The sequence below is a fragment of the Diprion similis genome, chromosome 3 (genome assembly GCF_021155765.1).
Source record: "Diprion similis isolate iyDipSimi1 chromosome 3, iyDipSimi1.1, whole genome shotgun sequence".
Taxonomy (NCBI): Eukaryota; Metazoa; Arthropoda; class Insecta; order Hymenoptera; family Diprionidae; genus Diprion; species Diprion similis.
In genome coordinates this window covers 8,698,834-8,721,339 of record NC_060107.1, presented here as the reverse complement: position 1 = coordinate 8,721,339, position 22,506 = coordinate 8,698,834, and the positions used below count along the sequence as shown (strand labels likewise).

General features: G+C 32.8%; 1 protein-coding gene across 4 annotated transcripts in view; it reads left to right on the top strand.

The window, feature by feature from the left end:
- The window catches only part of LOC124404386 (serine/threonine-protein kinase N), a 37,587-nt gene that overhangs the window by 1,744 nt on the left and 13,337 nt on the right, over positions 1 to 22,506 (top strand). For 3 of the 4 annotated variants that reach the window (XM_046878471.1, XM_046878472.1, XM_046878470.1), the window contains exons 2-6: positions 5,252 to 5,380; positions 5,778 to 5,979; positions 18,981 to 19,084; positions 19,766 to 19,976; positions 21,970 to 22,124. In XM_046878471.1, the coding sequence (XP_046734427.1) occupies positions 5,252 to 5,380; positions 5,778 to 5,979; positions 18,981 to 19,084; positions 19,766 to 19,976; positions 21,970 to 22,124 (801 nt within the window). Of the gene's footprint in view, positions 1 to 5,251; positions 5,381 to 5,777; positions 5,980 to 18,980; positions 19,085 to 19,765; positions 19,977 to 21,969; positions 22,125 to 22,506 lie in introns of those variants that run through there. The other variant, XM_046878473.1, reaches the window with a different exon arrangement.

The following is a 22,506-nucleotide window of genomic DNA, read 5'->3' as shown; positions in this document are numbered from 1 at the left end:
TTTGCTGCCATTTGAGACACGGCCACTCGTCTTTGCTGTTTCAACGACACGCGACGTATAAGTCATATCGCCTGACTAGAATCGAAAGGGCTGGCGCGCCATTTTACGCCCTTCTGGAATTTGAGTAACGAAAGGGATGAGGTTGAAGTTTAGTAACGTTAGCGTAACGATACATTGGGGAGACAAAAAATCACTATTTTACAATTTTCTAGTGACTTTGAAGTGGCTGAGTCTTGTAAATATGAATTACTTTTGCCTCATTGTAATTTACTCCACTTCAGAGATTCCTAGAATCAAGAAATAACCGGTTTTCCGAAACAAAATTTATTACGATAACGTTACCAACTTCAGCCTCATCAAAGGGGGGTATGTGTGTATACGTCCTCACGGATGATCAATCCTTTAAATCATACACTATTGTTTTGAATAAACTTTTATAACAGTATAGTTCCCCTAGGGATTTTAAGATCGCTTATTGCGAATCTGATTTTAGATTTATTCCTTCAATGTTTCACGATTTTTTTGCAATCATTTTGTTTATAACGATAATAACATACAATATACCGCAATAATTACCCTTTTGATTCGGACACATATCAGTACAATGTCAGAAATAGCAAAAAAAAAAAAAAAACGCAGCACTGCTGTATGTTGAGAAATTGTTGAAATGTTTAAAAAAAGTGACAGGAAATAGGCGTTAAGAATACTTACGACTATGATTCAAAGGGTTAAGGAAAAATCTTGGAATCATATGGTCGTAAGGCATACCTGACTGAAATCACGAAGAGGAGTATTAATCTTTTCACGCAACTTTTTATACGGCGGTCATATTGATAGTCTTTTGTCACCCTTGTGATTTTAGTCACACGGTATAAATACGTCCGTTTTCAAACGATATTTTAATTTCACAATTTTTTATTTCTGACGAAATGTCGTGGCACGGTATTTGAAACACTCACACAATGAAATTCTTTCTTTCTCTTCTTTGGTTTCGAATTAATTCAGTTAATTTTGGTCTGAACCCAGTATTTGATATGACCCTGGGTCAAGGTGTTTCTATAAAATCTCTCCATCAATTTGTAATGAAAAAACACGTAGGCCGTTGTTAAAAAGTGCATAATGTTTGGAAAAGAAAACCCTAGTTCCAGAACCTCGGAACTTATCATCTCGAAACCGTGTGTGGAAGGAAAAAACTATTCACACTCTCAAAACATAAACTGTGTATATATATGAAATATATATATATATATATATATATATATATATATATATATATATAATATCACACCCTATACATCATAACCGTAATATAGTAGACTTATTGAGTACGAAATACACACATATTCAAACACACACACACACACATACGATTTATCTGGTAATTTTACGTAACATAAAAATAAGTTTGCTCTTAATTGAATTATAGTACGTTTGTTTTTTTTTCTCTCTTCCAAAGCCGATTACCCATCGAAGTTACAAACCAGCGTTGCGTAAACTGACTCACGCCAGTATTATCATCATTATTATATACATACCTGTAAACACGTGCTTGTATGACAAGTTTAATTGATGTTCAAAGCGTCATTAGACTCGCATGAAAATTCATGAACAGGATAAAAGTGAGTCTAATATGTCCAAACAATTACGCGTGTTTTGTTTTTACCGCAATGAATTGTTTACCCTATTCATCGCCGAGCACCTAAGAATTATGTAAAATATCCGTGTTGAAATCCGTTCGCGTTAATGAAATGAAAATATTATAACTCCCCAAGACCTGGTCATTCATCAACTGTCCATAATCTTAAATCATGCACACGGTGAAAATCGATTAACAATTCTCTCGAATGTTACATGCACTATTATTATTATTATTGTTGTTGTATATACTTCTCAGCGTTTTCTGTATATGCACTCCTATTGTCGATAAATTGAATGCTACATTATGTTAATAATACTACGAGCTTGCGAACTGCGGATAGTTTTCCCTCCATTACAGTGTCGAGTTTATGCACTACCTACAGATGATTGTGAGAAACCGACAGCAGCGACGTTTGCCCCAGTTCTCACATTTCTATACGCAGTATATACGTAGTCTCGGACCTAGTAGATTGGCATTAAATACGGTGTAGAAGCGTGTAACATGCCCGGAGATGAGATGAGAAGTGAAGAGAACTCACTCTCGAAAGCTGTGCTGTTGCATCTCTCTCTCTCTCTCTCTCTCTTTCTTTCTCTCCTCGCCATGATGCAGTCGTCGACAGTTTAATTTTAGTCCAGATTTAACCAACCGTCGCTTTGTGTTCTCTGAATCGAGGCGAATTTTCATCTGTCTGGATATACTTAGATTATTATTGTTGTTTTTGTTGTTGTCATTATTATTTATCATCCTCGTTATATATATCCACTTTTATGTTTTAACTTCTGAACAGTGTCCAGTCTGGTGAGAAAAAGTAATAAAACCGTTAAAACAAAAGGAGGACAAGATATCTGCTCTGCAGGGTTTTAAAGGTGAAGTCATGTAAAAAGTTTGTTGGAGTTTAATTTTGTCGACAGAGTTTCTCTCCTTCACTGCACACGCAGTTAGCGAACTTCAAAATCACTGTGCGAAAATTTGAATAAAGAAAGTCGAGTCGCTAATTACTGTGGAAAAATCACGTTATTGTTTAGTTTTTGCTTTATCTTGTTACGTTTTTTTTTTTTTTTGTTTTTTTTTTAAATCTTTTTTCAATTATTTTTTCTATCCTCAAAATTGTATTGATTATTAATCATTTATAAATACCTACGATATATAATTACACTTGTAAATGAATTTTTAATAACTGATCAACAATTAAGCACGAATTAATTAACCCTTTGAGTCACACATTATTGTGCTGAGCCAAGTTTTATAACGACATAATGTTCTTTGGTTTTTGGAATCGCTGATTACGATTCTGTAATCAGATTTAAAAAATTCAATATAGTGGATGAAAATTTGGAACCTAATCAAATCCGGTCAAAAAACTCTGTGCAGTAGGTTTCGGGACCGCTGATTTAATTCGCCAGTTTGAATTTCCAAAATCTTATTTCAGATTCTTAATCAGCGACCCTGAAAACCCCTGGACGGAATTTTTTCTTCGAATTCGATTGAATTCGAAATTTTCGTCCGCCGTATTGGATCCGCCATTGTGAATTTTTAAAATCCGATTTCAGATTCGCAATCGGTCATCCCAAAAATTTATAATCTTTGTAAAACTTGTATATATTATGTGTAGAGGGGTAACTTTTTCGGAAATGAATTATTTCATCAATTTTCACGATTATTTTCAATCAACTTGTTTCTAACAATAATAATTTACATTATATCGCAATGATTACTCTCGAGTATTGAAAACCTATTAGTACACTATCAGAAATATCAAAGAAATGTGTTAAAAAGTTCCCCGAATATACAAAAAAATGAATATAAATTTGGTGCTAAGAATACTTACCACCATTACAACTCAAAGGGTTGATAATTACACACACAAAACGTTTTTTAACCTATAACAACTGCATAAAAAAAAATACAATCATTGACGAACCCGCGTAATCGTAAAAAATGATACGAGATTTTCGTTTTGATGTTTAAAAGATCTTATGCGGAGGATGATATTTTATCAATATTTACTGTACTTATTATCACCGCTTCGGAATTAGTTGCAAGAGGATTTCGTCATCGCCGCGACTACCGCGTCACCTTCACGTGCCGGCATCATCATCATCATCATCGTCATCATCATCATTTTCTCCTCCTCCTCCTTCTTCCTACTCCGAAGAAGTTTACGCCGATTATCGTCTCCATTATAGAGCTTCGCGATTAGACCCCGACTAGACGTAACGCGAAATGTAGGGACGTGCCAATTTTTGCGATTATTATACACACGTTTTTCTGGTTAAAGAAGCATATTATTACTACTATTATTAGTGTTGTTGTTATTATTGTTCTTTTTTAAACTACCGCACTCAGCAATAATGAATTAATTATTTATAATTAATCGGTATTTATACTCTAATTGTCTCGGGCTTATCTCCGTGGATCGAGATTGATGAAACGTCTCATTGATTTTGTCATGTTTTGTGATTATACATGTATATACATAGAAAATTCTTAATATGCCGAAATGAGAATCCCTGTGTTATCTGAGGGCCCTGATAACAGATAAAACCTTATCGTTCCACCGAATCGCGGGTCGTTGCGCGAGTTTCAAAGCTGGGTCGTCGCCGGTGCTTCATGGTGTCTGTTATTATACCTACCTACCTGCAGTGTGTTACGCACCTCGGCAAGCAAACTCTCACAGTGAACGTTCTTTTGAAAAAGCATCGCGCTCCGCTTCGTTCCTTCTTCTTCTCCTTTTTTTTTTTTTTTTAATATTTGTCAATTCGTTTTTTCGCTCCAGAGTGCAGATGTAATAATAAACAGTGTAACAATAATCTTCCTTAATTTAAAAACTCGCGCCCTGTTTTACACCCAACTATATATATATATATATATATATACCTACTACACTCAGCGTTATTGGATACGTGTTTTAGAGTGATGTCACAAGTAATTCATGTAGTATTCATTTCTTCTACGTGTGCAGTCTGTCATATTATATAAAATATTTATATATACTTATATATAAACATAATAATGTTATGTATTTTCATGGCTGTGGTGGTGTTCAGTGATGATTACAATCAGGCAACGTGAGCATCTTGTGAATTAACTATTTTCAAAGTAAAAGCTCGGTAATATAAACCTAACGCTGCAGGTTTAAAAGTTTTTTTTATGAAATGCCAAGAAGGAAATCCATTTGGTCTGCTTGTTTTAATCCAACAGGTTGCATGGTAGGTTTCCTCGCTTTGTACATAGAAAATATCGCCTTGTAATTATTCAATATTATTTTGTTTATTCTATATAACAATTACATTTTCTCTACTGTGTAAACATCGATTGTCTGTGTGTATATGCGTATTAAAAAAAGAAAGAAAGAAAGGACAACTATTCTCTGATAATTGATAAAGGATTTAAAAAATCAAATGAAATTTCCATCCCGTTTTCCAATATCTTTAATCCTTTTTTTTCGATTTAAATAAACTTATCCTCATACTCACACTGCGAGTATTTTCGATTTTTGGAATATATTTTCAGCTGGAATTTGAAATTCTTGTGTTAATTGATGGAAATAAAATCTCTAGAACAAAATCCCTGTCTATTCTATAATAGCAATGTTATTATTATATGTTTCAGGGTGACTACATCAGCCATCCAGTCCTCTTCGAGTTGTCCCACAAATACGGAGTCGGCGGCAGTGACCAAATGCCGCTTCCAGCTCGGCTCGATGAACTCCGGGAACACATTCGTAGAGAGATACGAAAAGTAAGAATTTTTTAAACCAACATCGCGCGTTAATCGCGTCTGGAAAATTTCCAAAACCAAATAGGAAAGTTAAATAAACACTAAATATTCCGCGGGTTGGAAAATAACTTACGGAAGTACAGAAGATCAGAGCTTTGTTTTTTTTTTTTTTTTTTTTTTTTCTAATTTAAAAATATATGTTTAATTTAAAGATTCGAAAAAATTTTCCACACGTTGTATTATTTTTTTTTTTTTGTTTCCTCTAATGATAAGTTACAAAATCCGTATTAACTTTCCATTCGTTATAATTTATTTTCTTATCCATGAAATATGATTCAGGTAATATATTACATTGTATGCGTAATTCTATTTTTTTTTTTTTTTTAATTTTCTTCTTTTTTTTCGCAACCCACTTCAGGAACTGAAAATCAAAGCCGGTGCGGAAAATTTGCGATTAGTGGCTACGGATCGAAAGGCTTTAGCAGACGTTGCGACGATCGTCAAAAAGGCGAATAACAAGCTGAGCGAACTTCAAGTCGAACTTCAAGAGCTTGAAAGCCAAATTATCCTCACCCAAGGACAGCCTTCGTCGCCCCAATTAAATCACTGCAATGGCCAAGGTGAGTGAGTCGTTGATAACTTTTAGACGGTTTGATTTCTTCATTCCGTTTGATTAAATTAAATATTCGAGAGACAGGTGCAGCGGAAAAACTTTGGAGAATTATAAGCATGTATCGTGTTACAAACATTATATTTACCAAGAACGTAATAAGATGTGTCTGCACATCAATCGAGAGACAACTTATTCTGATGTTTTTCAAGATTTTTTATTTCACTTACCGGTCAGTCATCTGACTTTTATCGTATCAATTTGCAGCGCGAAATTGACAGAATGAACAGTAAAAGAGAGAAAAAAATTTTTTTTTTTTTTTTAGGCACGAAGAAAAATTACAATTTTATGTTTATCTCTTCTTCCCCGTCGTTTTAGCTTCAGTTTTATCGACGATCGTATTATATTTAATAACCGTTTATCTTTACAATCGGAAATTATTAGAAACAAAATCTTATCGTTCGATTCAAAATTCTTTCAGTAATATCGAAAAAATCTCTCTTATCGAATATTCGGAATAAACACATTAATATTGTTGTAAAATTTCAAAACATATAGTTTTGACGGTAGTCAGAACCGATTTGGAAAAAATAAAAAATAAAAACCCGGACTACAGAGTAGAAATTCCAAAATCTTTGAAAATAAATTAGTAACGTACAAAAATGAAAAGTAAATATTAGTTCTTAAAAAAGAACAGCAGCTGGCAAATTCGGGTAAAAAGCTTAAAGAAGATAAATAAAAAAACTGCAACTTGATGCCAATCTAAGAAATTTGATTTGAAAAAAAAACAACAAAAAAACAGAAAGATCTTCGAGATATTAAACCATGTAAGTCAAGACTTCACCATCTCTCAAAGAATTCGTATTACATTTATTATGAGAGGCTTGATAGGTGTTTCGAAAAGATTTTTTTATAGCGCAATGCACTGCTGTGAAGATAAAAATAATTTTCACTCATCGATCCGAGAGAGCTGTATAGGTATATATGCATGTACATAATATCCGTTTTATCGACGATGTTGTTTTTATTTTTTTTTTTTCCCCCAAACATCCGGCTTATAGGTTGCGTTTTCTACGCCTTTGGGCAATTAAAGTCTTTGTTCTAATTCGAAAATAACTAAAGAATCGGTATTTGTTTTTTTTCAACCAATCGAATTCCAGTTTGTAAACCATCAAACAGCTCTCAATTTCGCGTGTATTAAAATCCTTCTGTTCACGCGATTTTATCTTATAAAAGCTTTTCTTATTATATATTTTATAATATGTATACATATATACACGTGCATCCGTAAAAATGAAGATGACGCTTATGATCTTTATACACTTGTCATTATTTAGGCCAGATTCTTACGATTCTTATTCTCTTCAATGACGAAGGTCCAGATACCTACACTCGTAGATATACAAATAAATCATTGCCAGCAATTGAAAATTCGCTCGTGTGCATATACAATGTATATATATATATATATATATTTATGTATGTAGTACGTACACACTAACGAGAAGTAGTGAAATTAATGTCGTGTTGTCTGATTGCCTTATTAAACTTGTCGGACGGTTTCAACTTTCAACGTTCATGCCAGCGAGAAAAGAGATTCTCTCATGTGGTTGCAGCGGTATAATAATAATAGCGATAATAACAATAATTCGAAGTAATAATTAGCAGTGATTAGCAGCGTGAATCGCGGTTGTATGTAATAAAAAAAAAAAAAAAAAAAAAAAAAAAAAAGAATCGCGCTCGTTTATAAATCAATTCTTTTTCTTTTGTGTACAATATTTGAATACATAATTTTTAGATTGTTGTTGTGTATGGACCTCTTGTACACTTATAATTGCTATTTATACTACGGGTGGAATTTTCATCTACATACATGTAAATTACGGTGTGAATAACACTGATTTGGAAAATATTGTGAAATTCGTAAATATTCGTTGTGAATAACTACACCAATTAAATAAATTAAACATAATAAATATAATAAATGATAAATAAATAATACACCAACTAACCAATTGAATAAAAAATTTGAAAAAATCAGGATACTGCTTCACAACGCGGACAATAGCGGAAAAAATTTTGAACAAAATCAAAAATGGTCGGAACCAGACGTTGGTTGGGTTCGCATGGAATTTCCCATATGTATGTACATATATTTATGTGTCTGTGTGCGTTTGTGTGTAGGCAGAGAGCTCACCGAGAGGTTGAATTAAAAGTAAGTGGCTCGTTCGTCCACCGTTTTCTATTTATATCCACGGCATGTTCGCGACGAGAGACGCCCGTGTCACCCCATATTGGACATACCCGTTTCTGTATCTGTATCACCGGCTCGGATGCTGCGTGCAAGTCGAATCTCCTTTATTTCTCATTTTCCTGTCTCTCTCTCTCTCTCTCTCTCTCTCTCTCTCTCCTCTCTCTGTCTCTTTCTCTTTGACTTTGATTGTGATTTGTCTTCGGGATTAACGGCCACTCGGTCTGCAGGATTTAGACGTTAGCATCTCGTTACTCGGGACGCGACGTAAATCTGCAACGACGATGCGAAACGGAGAGACGGAGAAAGGAAGAGGGAAAAAGAAAGAAATAGAAAGTATACATTTGCGGATACGCTTGTTTATTTAAAGAGAATTTAAATTCTAATGTATACTCTTGCGAGAAATTGTTTGTTGAAATTGAAGAGAATTTCGGAGTAACGATCGAGTAGAACAACATGTACTATACATATATAAAGCGAAAATTTAAGCGAATCTGTTTTTTTTTTTTTTCAATGATATTTGGAAAAATTAGATACTTTTTTGCTATTTTTACTACGCAATTTTTAACACAAGTTGAAAAATTTATACGGAAACGTACTGTAAAAATTTTTTGCAGCTGATTTTTATTTTCTTTATCCTTCATTTCATCCTGGTCATCAACTCTATAATTTTTCGCGAGTTTGACGGGATTTTTTTTATCCTTTGAAAAATTTTTTGACTAAGATTTAATATAATACGATATGCAAAATAAAATAGGCAAAGATTTAATTTTTCTTTCGGAAAATTGAAAATTCCGGATATAATATAAGAATACGTAATTCTCGATCGATTTCTGGTAGTGACAGGTTTTTGGATTTCGAAATCACGCTGTGGTCGTTGGAAAAGAATAAGTTTCTTCACTGATTTTACTTCTTGTGTAGGTATTGTAGGTATACTACATTTATGCGGTATATCACAACTAGGCGATAACGCGACCAAACCGGCCGTTTCAATAACAGAAAGTCTATTAGTTTTATCAGTGGTTTTCCGACAAGACAATCGTAACGAGTCATATTTCATTTTCTTCTTGTTTTTCCACTTTCTTATTTTAAGATTGTGTAATTATGAGGCCAGTTCAAAGGTCAGTTTCATTGAATTATAATCTACTGGGTGACAGACTTCGTATGTATATATATCGCTTATTTAGTCGCTTGATTAGTTCTTTTGATCTAAATTAGTGGAATAACTTTGAACGTATGATATTTTTTGAGAACACTATTAATTTTCTTCTTGACGTTATTTTACATACATACAAAATGTAAAAAAATTTATCACTTTCCGAATATTTTTTTTTCCCCCCTCCTCTCTTGTCGTCAGGTCACGTGATACGCAGAGTGGAAAGAAATCGCGATGATGTTATGCACATCGTTGACTAATTTTCAAAGCAAAACCACATCGCTGCACGCGGAATTTACATATGTAACATACTCGTATGTGTCTCTGTGTGTCTATCTTTGTGTTTGTCCATATATCTGATCTAAAACGAAACGCATGACTGGTTATAAAAGCCGGAAAAGGTGCGACTTCGCTCTCGTATAACAGGAAGATATTCAGAGATCGATCGATCGATCGATGTAAAATGTATCTACGTATAAAAATACAACGAATGAACGAACAAGACGTATTTTCATCGACGTTATGTACAATATACTGCATATACATTGTATAAGTATGTATGGTTTATTATCTATATATAGGTGTTCAATTAATTATTTCAATTAATTAGCTACCTCGCACTTTGCCAATTACCGTACATAAAAATTTCGTGTATTACCTAAACCGGATCTCGTCACGGCATAAACGATCACGTTTGAATATTATTATCATACATCGAGCAGTAACCCGTTCTTCCTTTGCATCTAATATTACGGTATTATATATATATATCTGGTTTAATAAATTTCTAAAGTTATAATCAAAGCTTGAAAATGTAAAGAGTAAGAAATTAAAACGAGAAAGATAAATTTATATAAATATCTTTACGTTTTCGATTACCTTAATATTTATAATATTTATAAACATTGTCAACAGTAAAATACAATAATAATCAATAAAAGAATTTTTTTTTAAATGATTATAAGCCACAAATTTTCATACGTGTACAAATAATTTTTTTGGTTTTTTTTTTCTTTCTGTTTTTCTCATCTTCGTCGATGGAATGCGAGCGAATGAATTTCGCAGGCGATTCGCTTCTCGCTTCGCGTTTAAATGAAAACGTCACGATAGACAAGCGCGCGAGGATCCCTCAGGCTGTATACGAACGTACGTAAGTGAAGATTTGATCAGGGTTAAGTTAGGTTAGGTCCACTCTCCTCCAGTCGAGTTGGACCAGACTAGACCAGCCACACAGCCAACGGTACTTTGATTCCAAACCTCTCGATCATCATCTCAGGGACGAATCGAGGGATTTACACATCCAGCTAGGATCTTTCGAATTTCCGTCGATCTTCTTTGTTTTTCTTCAAGTTGGTAATGGAGGAGATTTCGGTGAAAACGATTGATCAGAGAAAACCGGAAAGTCGGGGAAAAGTTGGGGAATTTTGTGACGGCGTGGAAAGAGAAAAATTCTAAGAACTGTTTTTTTTTTTTTAATATAGAACAAACAAAGTTATCAACTTTACAATATCAAACTAAATTGAAAATAGGACTGCATTCGATTTTTTTTTTCGATTTGATTCGATTCGATCCATTCGGTTTATTTCATTGGAATATTAACAATTTAAAAGGTTTGATTCGATAAATCATAAAAATTTTATACTAAAAGTAAATTAAAGTTCGATATCTCAATAAATATTAATCTAAGCATTTAGCTCTAGAGGAGCTTTTTTTTCTAGGAAATTAAATTTCTAACAAAATTTTTTCCTTACTTTTTATCGGTAAAGTTTATTATTTCGGAGATAACAATGAAAAAACTAGAATTTTGAGTAAAAATCAACTTTTCGACATATCCAACAAAATTTTAGGTGGGAACATCAAAAAAAAAATTACCCCAATACATATATGTATATACACACATACTGTATATAGTGTCTAATGATAAATATCGTAGATCGAATATCGTCCTATATCAGAATTTTTGCTAGCTGATAAGAACGTCTACGTCACAATTGTATCAGAAAAAACACGTGTTTTGCAAATGATTCACGTTATGAACTCAGGTTATATGTAGTACGTGTGTATTTATATATCTGCTATAGAAATAATTGTATGATTCACGTGTTATCGCGTTGATATGTCTTCACGTGTATAGACATACCTCTTAATATGTATATATGGGGCATTCCACGACAAACTAACAGCCCAGTACCTCACCCCCATCGATTTTGATCGTTGCTTAGTATGATGTTCTTACCATCCCAAAAGAGTCCCGGGAATTTTTTCAGACTTTTTTTAGCCACTGGTGAAATTTATTGAAAAATGCAAAAAAAAAAAAAATTCACAACGATTATATCGTTTGAAATATGATTTTTGAGTACCACACGATAATGGAATTTCAATACTTGCTACTTCTTTGCAAGTTTTGACTTTTTTTATATACATACGGCATATATATACGGAATATATTAATTTTTTTAATTCAAAGAACGCAAAGCAGTCAAATTATATACTTTATTCTTATTGCACTTATTATGTTACAATTTTAATAGCACATGAGTGCTATTAATAAATGAATAAAGTTTAGTTTAGACGTCCAATTAATATCACGGCATATACTAGTTATAATATAGAATAAAATTTATAGTGAAACTTCCGGTTCACATAATTATTATAGACGTATTTATTATTACATTATATATACACACATACATGTAATTACACATCGTCTAGATAACGATAGACAATTTTAGTGGTTAAATAACGTAGCGAGAATCTGGAATATATCTCTTTGAATTTATTGCTAGTTTATTACAATGTTTATATATTTTGATGATAGGGGATTTTTCAATTTCTGAGTTTCATTCACAAAAGAAATCCAATAAAAAATTCTATTCTACAAAATTTGATTTATAAATTAATTAATAGATTTTTAGAACGAAAAAATTGTTTGTTTATCAAACTTTCATCTTGATTTTCATCTTTCTTCATCAATATTCGTTCCTTATTGCGATTCGGGATTTTTTGAAATTGAAAATAATCGATCATGCGAAAGATTTAAATTCTGAATGAAAAAAAAAATGAAAAAACCTGCTGGCAAAATTTTTTAATCCAATATAAGATCGTCTTTGAAATTTGTGATATAGACATCAGATTTAAGTTGACTATACGAAGCGATGTAATTTTTTCTGTCTCTTTTCTTCCTGTTTTTACTTACAATTAAACATTTTTTCATACTTCAATGATACTCTGATATTATGCACAAGAATTCTCGACGCCGATTTTAAGAAGTCAAGGCGTGGCCGCCCTTTTACGTGCAGTATAATAAATGCATCCTCCCGCTGCTGTACTTTCTGCGCCGTGTTCTGGTCCCGGGATTACGTCATATCCGCCAACGACCCCTTTCCGTTAATTATTGCGTAGACCGAACTCTGCTGCGTGCGATTCGAATCAAGTTTTGTACGAACTATCAAAGTCTGCAGATTTGTTTAACGTAAAACGATTGTTTATAACCATGCAGGTAATATCGCATTTCAATTTTTAATATTATTACCGCTATAATTGTTAATCCTTTTTTTATATCTCCGGAAGAAACTATTTTTATATCCATTCATGGATAAAATTTCACCGATTTTTCAAAATAATTATGTTTCATTATTATAATTATATGTGAGATTATTATAAAACTACGTATTTCCGAAGCACGCTTCAATGCGTGATTAATAAAACCGTTATTAATTTTATAATGATTCGATTAAAATAACCGTTTTTACTAGCTCTGAGGAAATAATTATCTTCGTTACTTATTATACTGTTTAATTATTTAAACAGCTAAGAAATTACTTCTCCGAATTAAGTATCAAGTTCTTTCAACACAAATAAAAGTCAATTCAATTGTATTATCAAATCTAAAAGAAACGTATAACGTAATCGTAGAGGATAATTAATAAAGACTGTGAGAACCTGCACTCAAAAATGTAAAAAAAAAAAAAGACGACGAATTAAATTTGTCTGTGGATTTTTCTCTATAATTATACAATTTGACGGATGCACTAATTCAATCTAATTATCACGAGTTTTTTTTTGCAAAATCAGAGATCCTCTCCACTATAATCGAGAATATTTATAATAATATGCTCTAGTTTTGCTAAAACCACAGTGTAGACATAACACGTACATACATGTCATTGTCACGTTATATATTTTGAACGATGATAAATTACCGCACACATTACGAGTTCACGTGTATTCATCTTCTCTTATCTCAATCCAAGTTATGCAACTTCTCTTTCCGATAACAATGAAACGACGTTCAACAAACATCTGTGCGTTTTTACATAATGTAAGGTATATATATATATATATATATATATATATATATATATATATATATATATATATATATATATATATATATGTGTGTAGCACAGATACATATATGACAGTATTTCAGCATTCAAGTTCTCCGAATTGTTTATCTATAAATTTTTAAGAAGCGTGTAATGCAGCTGATTATTTATTTATTCATTCTTTTCCGAGCGAAAAAAAGGAAAAAAGAAAATTGATAAATAAAATAAAATAATGCAGGAATTAGCGATTCTAAGAAGAAGAATTTTTGTTCGAATAAAAATTTATGTAACTCATCTCTCGCTAATTATGACAGACTACATATACAATACTGCTTGATAATAATGCAACTTGTGTGAAGCTGCGTTGAGTCGACATGCGTAACATATATATCATGTACGTTGGTAACTATTTATGTAATAATAGTAGCTCCTCGACGCGAGCACGTGCGTTGTATTCATGACACAGTTTCTTCGAGTTTGATATTTATATGCAGTGCAGGAATAAGGTATGCAAGTCCGTCCAGAGAACTTTGGCTCCTTACCGATGATCGCCCGGAAGGCATGCCAGGATTATTTTATTGAATTCAGTTTGTGAATGAAAATGTAAAAAACACGATTCAACCCGTTTTGTATATATAGAGAACTTTGAAAACATATTTCTTTGCTGTTTTTTCTGATTATTTTATTATTGTTAGAAAGAATTGATTCTTCTGAATTTTTATCATTGTGTGAATTATTTTCTTTCGTATTCATATTTAATTATCATTTGTAGTTGGATAAGTTTAGGGTCAGTCTGACCCCAGGGTGGCAGCAGTGTAATTCCAGAGAAATGTGAAAGCTAAGGGTTCAGTTTCAAGCATGCTTTTATTTTAAATAAACAAAAATTTTTTCTGTTCATTGTGATTATATGCATACATTTTTGATCGGTTTTGATGACCACTTTTTTAATACACTTGACGAAAAGTTTTTGCACCAGAGGTACTTTTTAGGGGGATTATATAAACTGTGCAGAATGCCGGTAACGGATTGCTTTATAATAATTAGGCGTTATTGTACAGAATTCGAGATCCGGTCTCGGTGCGATCGCTGCATGTATTTAGAACTATGATTTATCTGTCTGATTGAACGACTTCCGGTGGCGGTGCAGGATGACATAGGAAAAGCAAGGAGGGAGAAGGGATTTAGAGCGGCGGTGAAATCGCGGTGCGGTTTATCTGACAAGCCATTGCGTTTTTAAGCCGTGAATTGATTTTTTTACTGAATTGAAAAATACTTCTTGCTTTTAATTTTTTCGCTTTATATAAATTGAATTAGATGTTTAAAAAAGGAAATTTTGTAAACCTGTTCTTTTCACACTGACTCATAGATACGTTGAAAACAATATTTTAAAAATTACGTTTCACGTATCCACTTTTTTCCACTCAATATCTCATTTCATATTTCAAGTTGATAATTATTTTGAACAATTCAAATATGAAGCCTTACATCGAAAATTATCATAACATTAGATAACAAATTAGGATAAACATTAGTAAGTAAAGTTAAAAATTACGAGTGATCCTTTCGAGGTGTAGGATAAAATTGAACAAAAAAAGAAATAAATGAATGATGTGAAAAGAATTTCACCCCTAAATTTTATTTGTATTAAATTGTGCAAATAGATATATTCATGTTGTACCTTCATATATATTACATCGCAATTGAAGATATATGTATGAGCGTACCTACGCGGTATATAAAACTTGATGATCGCGATCCAAGCGTTTCTCGAACGTTACACCGCAACCATATTACATGTATGTGTGTGCGTGTGTGTTTGTGTTTTAGTGTGTCGAGTCGGGTGCCGCGAGCCTCACTCGCCGGAATTTTTTCCCATACGAAAACCCGTTTGTCATCGAGATTCGCGTAACTCTCGTCTCTTGTGAGATGGTTGAGAGAGAGAGAGAGAGAGAGAGAGAGAGAGAGATAAAACACTGTGAGAGATATAATGTGACGCAAAAACTAACCGCAGCTGGTTTATCCTATTCGCAACGGTGTGGAGAAACCCTAAGGTTTACCCGACCGTCTGGGCCAAAGACCTTCTTCTCACTCTTTTACGGATCCCCGCATTGTTTGCCGGAAAAAATCATCGAAAGGCTGAGGAGGAGAAAATAGAAGAAACATATGAATGAACTGATAGGAAAATATTGTCTTGGAAAAAAAATATATGTATATACATATAGAAATGTGATAAAAAAGAGAATTAAAACTTGATAATAGTTTTTATATTCTCAACGTCAAAATGTATTAAAATAGAATCATTCGATAAATTGGCGAATCAGTTATAGGCTTATTACAGTAAAAGTTGAAAAGTCGAAGTTGAAGAGGAAAATTAAGTTCAGTATTCGTTTATTCCTGTTCCGCGTCATCATATGATTTTGAAATATCAGTGTGTTTTGCTTTTTATAACAATTATTACTGAATTTCAGACTATTTCAAAATCGTGAAATAATCGTTTTTTCTCAGCATGAATCGTTACGATGACGTTACTAACTTCAATATTATAATTTGAGTTGAGTATATTGTGTATCATAGATCAGTTTACTTATGCAATAATATGTGGAATTGAATCGTGATTTTTGCACTTTTATTTTATTTATTTTTTTGTCTCGTGAAAGCTTGGAATAATTTTGGACATAGTTTTTTTTTTTTTTTTTTTTTTTTTTTTTTTTTTTTTTTTTTTTTTTTTTTGAAATCGTGGTTCGAACTTATTTAAAACTGTTTAAAAATATTTTCAAAATACTTTTATAATTGTATTTTTGTATGTAACAGTTAAAGTTGGTGCATTTTTTAGTTTCTGTTATTTTGTCGTCACGTTGAATTAGAAGTAAACATGACAGTATAATTTGCAAAAATGAGTCTCTCTCTCTCTTTCTCTTAAGTCTGTATTATTTACTGCTATTGTTTATTGTAATTCTATTTCATTTCTGCCCCAGTGGTTCAAGAGCTCAATAAATACGTCAATCAATCAATCTCTTTTCTCGCGTTTCCACAGCGTAATCACGGATTTGCAGCGTTATTTAAAAGTGGCTTCTTTCGCCGTAGCTGTAATGTAAGATCTGTACTTACGAAATTTCGTGCAATTGTTTATATCTGTATGGAGCAAAACCAAGGGTTGCCTATATGCAGCTGCGTGGTTGCTCAGGTCACTTTCTTATACCTATGACGTGTCCACGTGTGCATAAGTCACTGAATTCTTCCACGTGGGAGTCATTCGCAAATTTTTCTCTCGGCGTAAATCCTATAATATTACATACATATTATAACTGTTGGACCAACTGTTCCAACTGTTTTCGAAATTTCTAAAACAGTCGTTCGTGTTACGGAAATTTCCTTAAATTGCTAATTTTTTTCTTGAAAAATCTTACCGAAAGTTATCTCCTAGCAATGCCTTAAAACTGCAAATTTTTTTTCGAAATTATAAAAAGTTATTTCATCAAGTCAATGTATATGAAATAGTACATTAAATTTGCAAGGATTAATCGTTGCATATCGGAAATTAATGACAAATTTTTTTTTTTTCTCAACTTCAGCTGATTGTCCGCTTTTTAATGAAATTTAATCCTATAAGATTTAAAGAAATTGTTATACATACCTGACCCAGTGAAGTTATGAAAATGTGATGAAAATTATTACTCATTTATACCGTCGTAATATATATATATATACTTGTTTTATTTTCGTACGGTAAATTGTATTTATGAATATAAAGAGAAAGGAAAAAATTCTGAAAATTTCACGCCTGTAACATACTTGTCTATATTAGAAGTACACGTAGCCAAGAATAAAAGCCCGCAACGTTGTTCTTTCCCATGGAAAAAAAGTATTCACATGTAGCGTACGTGGTAATTGACACTCGAAGTAACCCTGAAAATAAGATTGCATGCGAGTCGAGGAACGGAATTTTTCGTTTTATTACGGTCCCGCGAGTCAAGTTCGAGGTCTCCACGCTATGCGTGAAACCGGCAACGTTTTGTCCTGCCTCTTCAATAACCATCGTACAAGTCTTCCAGACACTTCTTTACCGACCGAGTTTACGGAGGTTAGTCGCCTGTCGGGGGCTCGTACTTGCAATTAGTTCAGGGCACGATCTAAACGCCGCGCGACGATCGGATATCTATATTTATCGATTTGAGTTAATAGAAATTAATTTTTCATACAATAATAGATAAAAAGTTTGTTTTATAATTATAATTTAAAATATAATATTCTAATCATTTATATTAATTGCTAAATTATTTATATCATTAATTAAAAAAAAAAAACAAAGGTAAGCTAATTAAGCCATTGAGTTCATACTCCACTTACAAAAATTTAAATTTTCTTCTTTTTTACAATATGCCTGCGAAAAGATTATAATGATGGGATAAATTATGTTATTTATTATTAATATTATAAAATTTAAATGATAAATTTAATTTTTATTAATTAAAAAATTTAATTTATTGTCATAATTTCCGTCTCTCTCGCTCTCGCACATTCAGTTGATCGCAACGACTCGTCGCGGTGACATTAACTAAACAAAACGATACCAATAAGAGTAGATACCCTTCGGCCCAGGAGAATACATGCAGGTATATAAGACCATGGACGAGATTCCATGCAGCCGTTGTCCGCTACCATAATAGGCGCGCGAATTTACGGGGTGCAACATCCGCGCTGTATTTTAGATGCATCTCCGATATTCTATACTATATGATCCTCTATCTTTTGAAGCTACAGAAAAAAATGAAATCGTAACAAGTTTAAGTTGAAAATGAATATAATTTTTTCATTCTTGAAGAATCACCAATAAGACGACTGAAATTATAATCAAGAACTGCAGATAAATATCGATGTTTTATTTTCGGGTCTTTTTTATTTGAGAATGGAATTGAAAAAAAAAAAAAAAAATTTTGCATTCATTGCTCATTTTTATGCGAATATCTTGTAGTAAATTTTTAGGAACTAAATTATTGGTTTCTAAATCATCAAATTCCTCGAGTATAGGGATAAAAAAAAGTATTGATTGTAATGATCTAGAATGTTGAAGAAAACCTCGAAGAAAACTAATCAACGATATTGATCATAGTATTCGTATCGATATTTATTTCGTCGCGTCTCTCTTTACGTATAGAAAGAAAGGTGCGACACGTGTTGTGATGTCTACTTTAATTTCCGCTTAATTGTATAATTTACAGAACGTGGATTATTTGCATTTGTTTATCGTAATAGTTTTCTTTCATTTTTCATTTCAGACACACCCTTGTCGCCGATGGATTCATCGTCGCCGAGTCAGGAGGGCCTTTTTACCGATCTACGTCTCGTGTCGCTGGAAAAACAATTGAACATCGAGCTAAAGGTATCCAAACTGGAATACTATTATTATTATTGTTATTTTTTTTTTTAATGCAAATTTATTAAAATTAAAATTGAAAAAAAAAAATACACATTCCCGGCAATGATCATTTAATTCATGTATCGATGAAGAAGGAAAATTTTGTCGTAACGAAATTATACGTAATTTTTCGTTTGAAATTTAGGTGCTTTATGACATCGCTGAACACACGTTTTTATATAACATATATAAGCTGGAGTGCAACGGACTCTTAACTGTAAAACCTGAAAAGATAGAACTGAACAAGCAGCGTGCGAGTTTCTGTCCACTGTGTCTGCATTGTCGCACGTGGATGCAAAAGAAATACGAGAATGAAAACCAAGCCGAAGAAAAGAATGGTCACATTTTCTTTTTCTCTTATTTTTTTTTTTTACACCCAATTGTACCCGACAAGACAATTTTACTGAGTCACCGCGGACACAAAGCGACAAATTTCAAACAGAATCGACCCCAGTGTTTAAAATCTATATCGCCGTATGCGATTGTTATAAATAAAAGCTACTTTATGCAATAAGAGTGAACTAAAAAAATTATTTTTTTTCCTTCTTATGTTCTCTCGTATATTACATACATTTAATATATATACTTGTTAAAATTCATGCTGACGTTAAACTCCCTTTTTCTTTTATTCTTCTTCTCACACAGGTCAAACAAGGGGCTGAAAATATGATACAAAGCTTGACGAGCGGTCATCGGGACAAAAAGTTATTGCAGGAGGCGCAGCAAATGCTGGCCGATTCCAGAGCGAAAATCGAATTTTTGAGAATGCGCATTGTGAAGCTCAGACGGGTCCGGAAACAGCAGAGAACGAGAGGCTACTCGCCGGCACCAAACGGCGAAAATACTGCCAGCAAAGGTAATGAGCAATTAAAAATTCATGCTTCGCGGTGAAGAAGAAAAAATAATAATTATTATTATTATTATTTGTTACAATTTCTATTATCATTTGTACACTACGTTTATTTAATAATACCGTTTTTACGTTATATGTATAATATAAAAATAATTCCTTTGCCATATAGGCAACATATATCTACATACATAAGGCTATAAAATCTACCTGCTCGCTATAATAGCCTATAGTTAGTACATTTATACAAGTAAAACCTGTTGGCAAAAGTGTGTTTGGGCGCCGGACTCCGTGAAGCGGTCCTGTTTTTATCTTTTCCTTACCATTTTTTTTTTTTGCTTTCTTTTTTTTTTTAACGCTGTGCAAAGAAAACAAGAAATGAAAAAAAAACGCGTGTTACAGGTGTGCACGAAAAATTCGAAATACGTATAGATGATCGAATATTACAGATACATACATAATATCTTATAATTTCTCTGAATTAATTATGTACATACATGAGCAGAGGAGATCAACACCGTAGGTTATCGATCTTTCAAATACCTATATAGGTACTTCGCAAATCGTTGGGTATCGTTTCGTTGAATTCATGTTCCGTGCTTCAGAGTTTCGATTTGGATTTGATTAACGACCTTGACCCCTGATAATTAATTGATAAAACATAAAATACGTATCTATATGTATATGTATTATTATGTATATGTATATTCATGGTTCCACTCTGAGTCAATGACTCTTTGTTCATCGTGCGCCTTATACTTCGCATTTTATTTCGCTTGAGAACCTGAATTCAAGTCATCCAGTCCGATTATACCGGGAGATTATTCGTTTAGGTGTCGTGTGTGTGTGTGTGTTTGTGTATATTGTATGTACATATATTTATCTCTCGTACACCAACGGCTATTATTACTTCGCAAAGTTCCCTGCGCCGCGTTTTACCGTGAATATAGGTATATAATATAATATATAATATGTGTATATATATATATATATACCTACATACGTGTTGAACACGCAGGTCATCTAACGACGAGGAAATATTGTTATACATATTATACATAAATATGTATACACGCGCAACAGTTTCGTTTCAGCTGAATCTTATTTTCAACGGATTTACAGTGGCCTACGGTGATTCATCGCAACTTATCCAGGAAATTTCATTCTACTTTTTACACTACTGGGCAAGAAAAAAAAAAAAATAGAATAAAAAAAAAATCTGCTCTCTTTTCTACTTTAAACAAAGAAACTGTCAGATGAGAAGATCTTTTTCACACTTTCTTTCCTTAATGAAAAAGAATTATGGTTAATGTACAAAGTATGCGCATAATTTGCTCGTGTGATTTCAATTATACGTTTTTATTGTTATAATGATGACAATGAGTAGCAGTAGAAGTAAGAAAATAATTCATTATCAAATGTAAAAATTCAGACAATATTTTATTGAAAGACATTTTTTTTTACATAACGTGTGTGAGATGAAAAGGTTTATTTATTTTATTCTTTGTTTTACAATTTCGTATTTCGAAATATTACACACACACACGCACAAACATATGTATATATAAAATATGTATAACTTTTGCGCAGTAAGTAAGCCTTGTGCGTAATAATGTATTTTGTTGTTGCCGAGTCAAAATTGCACGTGCCAATTACATTGAATTGCAATATAATATTCAGAAGCGCAAAATTATGTTCCGAACGAATGATTCGTACATTAACCACGTCCTTTTTTTTTTTTGCTTTTCGTAGCTTTCGTCACGTTTGTCTATATTATCGCGATATCGCAAGGAAGCTGTTCAACAATTAAAGCATCGCAATTCCACCGTAACTAAATTTTTATCCATTAATATTACGCATATTGCATTGCGGAAAATATAGTTGTAACAAAATCTGAAGTTAAATGTATAGGCGACGAATCTCTTTGTACTATTTTAATTCGCATCGCGCTTCTTTGTACCATACAAATGGATAAAAATCTCTATTCTTATTCTCCCAGATAAGTACGAGCCAAACCTTGAACTGGCGCTGGAAGAGAGAGTCGAGGAACTGCGACATCGACTCTTGATCGAAGCTGCTGTCGTCGAGGGGGCTAAAAACGTCATTCGCCTTTTGCAGAGCGCTAAAGTTGCCGACAAAAAGGCTCTGACCGAGGTAAGCTGACGTCGTTACACATATTATACCTAAATTTATATACCCCCGTCGCATGCGTCCGATACGAAAGAAATAGAAGAGCCGAGGCAAACTGGACGAAGACATTATGTATAAACATAAATAATATTGATGCGAAGTCTGCAGTACAAAGGTAACTAAAATTAAACCATCGGAAATAAATTTCGACGATTTCTACGTCAAGGTTTCATGCTTTGCAATTCGTTCTTCACGTGCAGAGTGGAAAATATTTGTGATTTTCTCTTCTTTTTTTTTTTTTGTTCTTTTTTTTCTTATCGTTGAACAAAAAAGCTCGATATTCAATGTAACTAAATTTTTTTATTCTTACTTTATTTGAAGCACAAAAATCAATGAAAAATCCTTT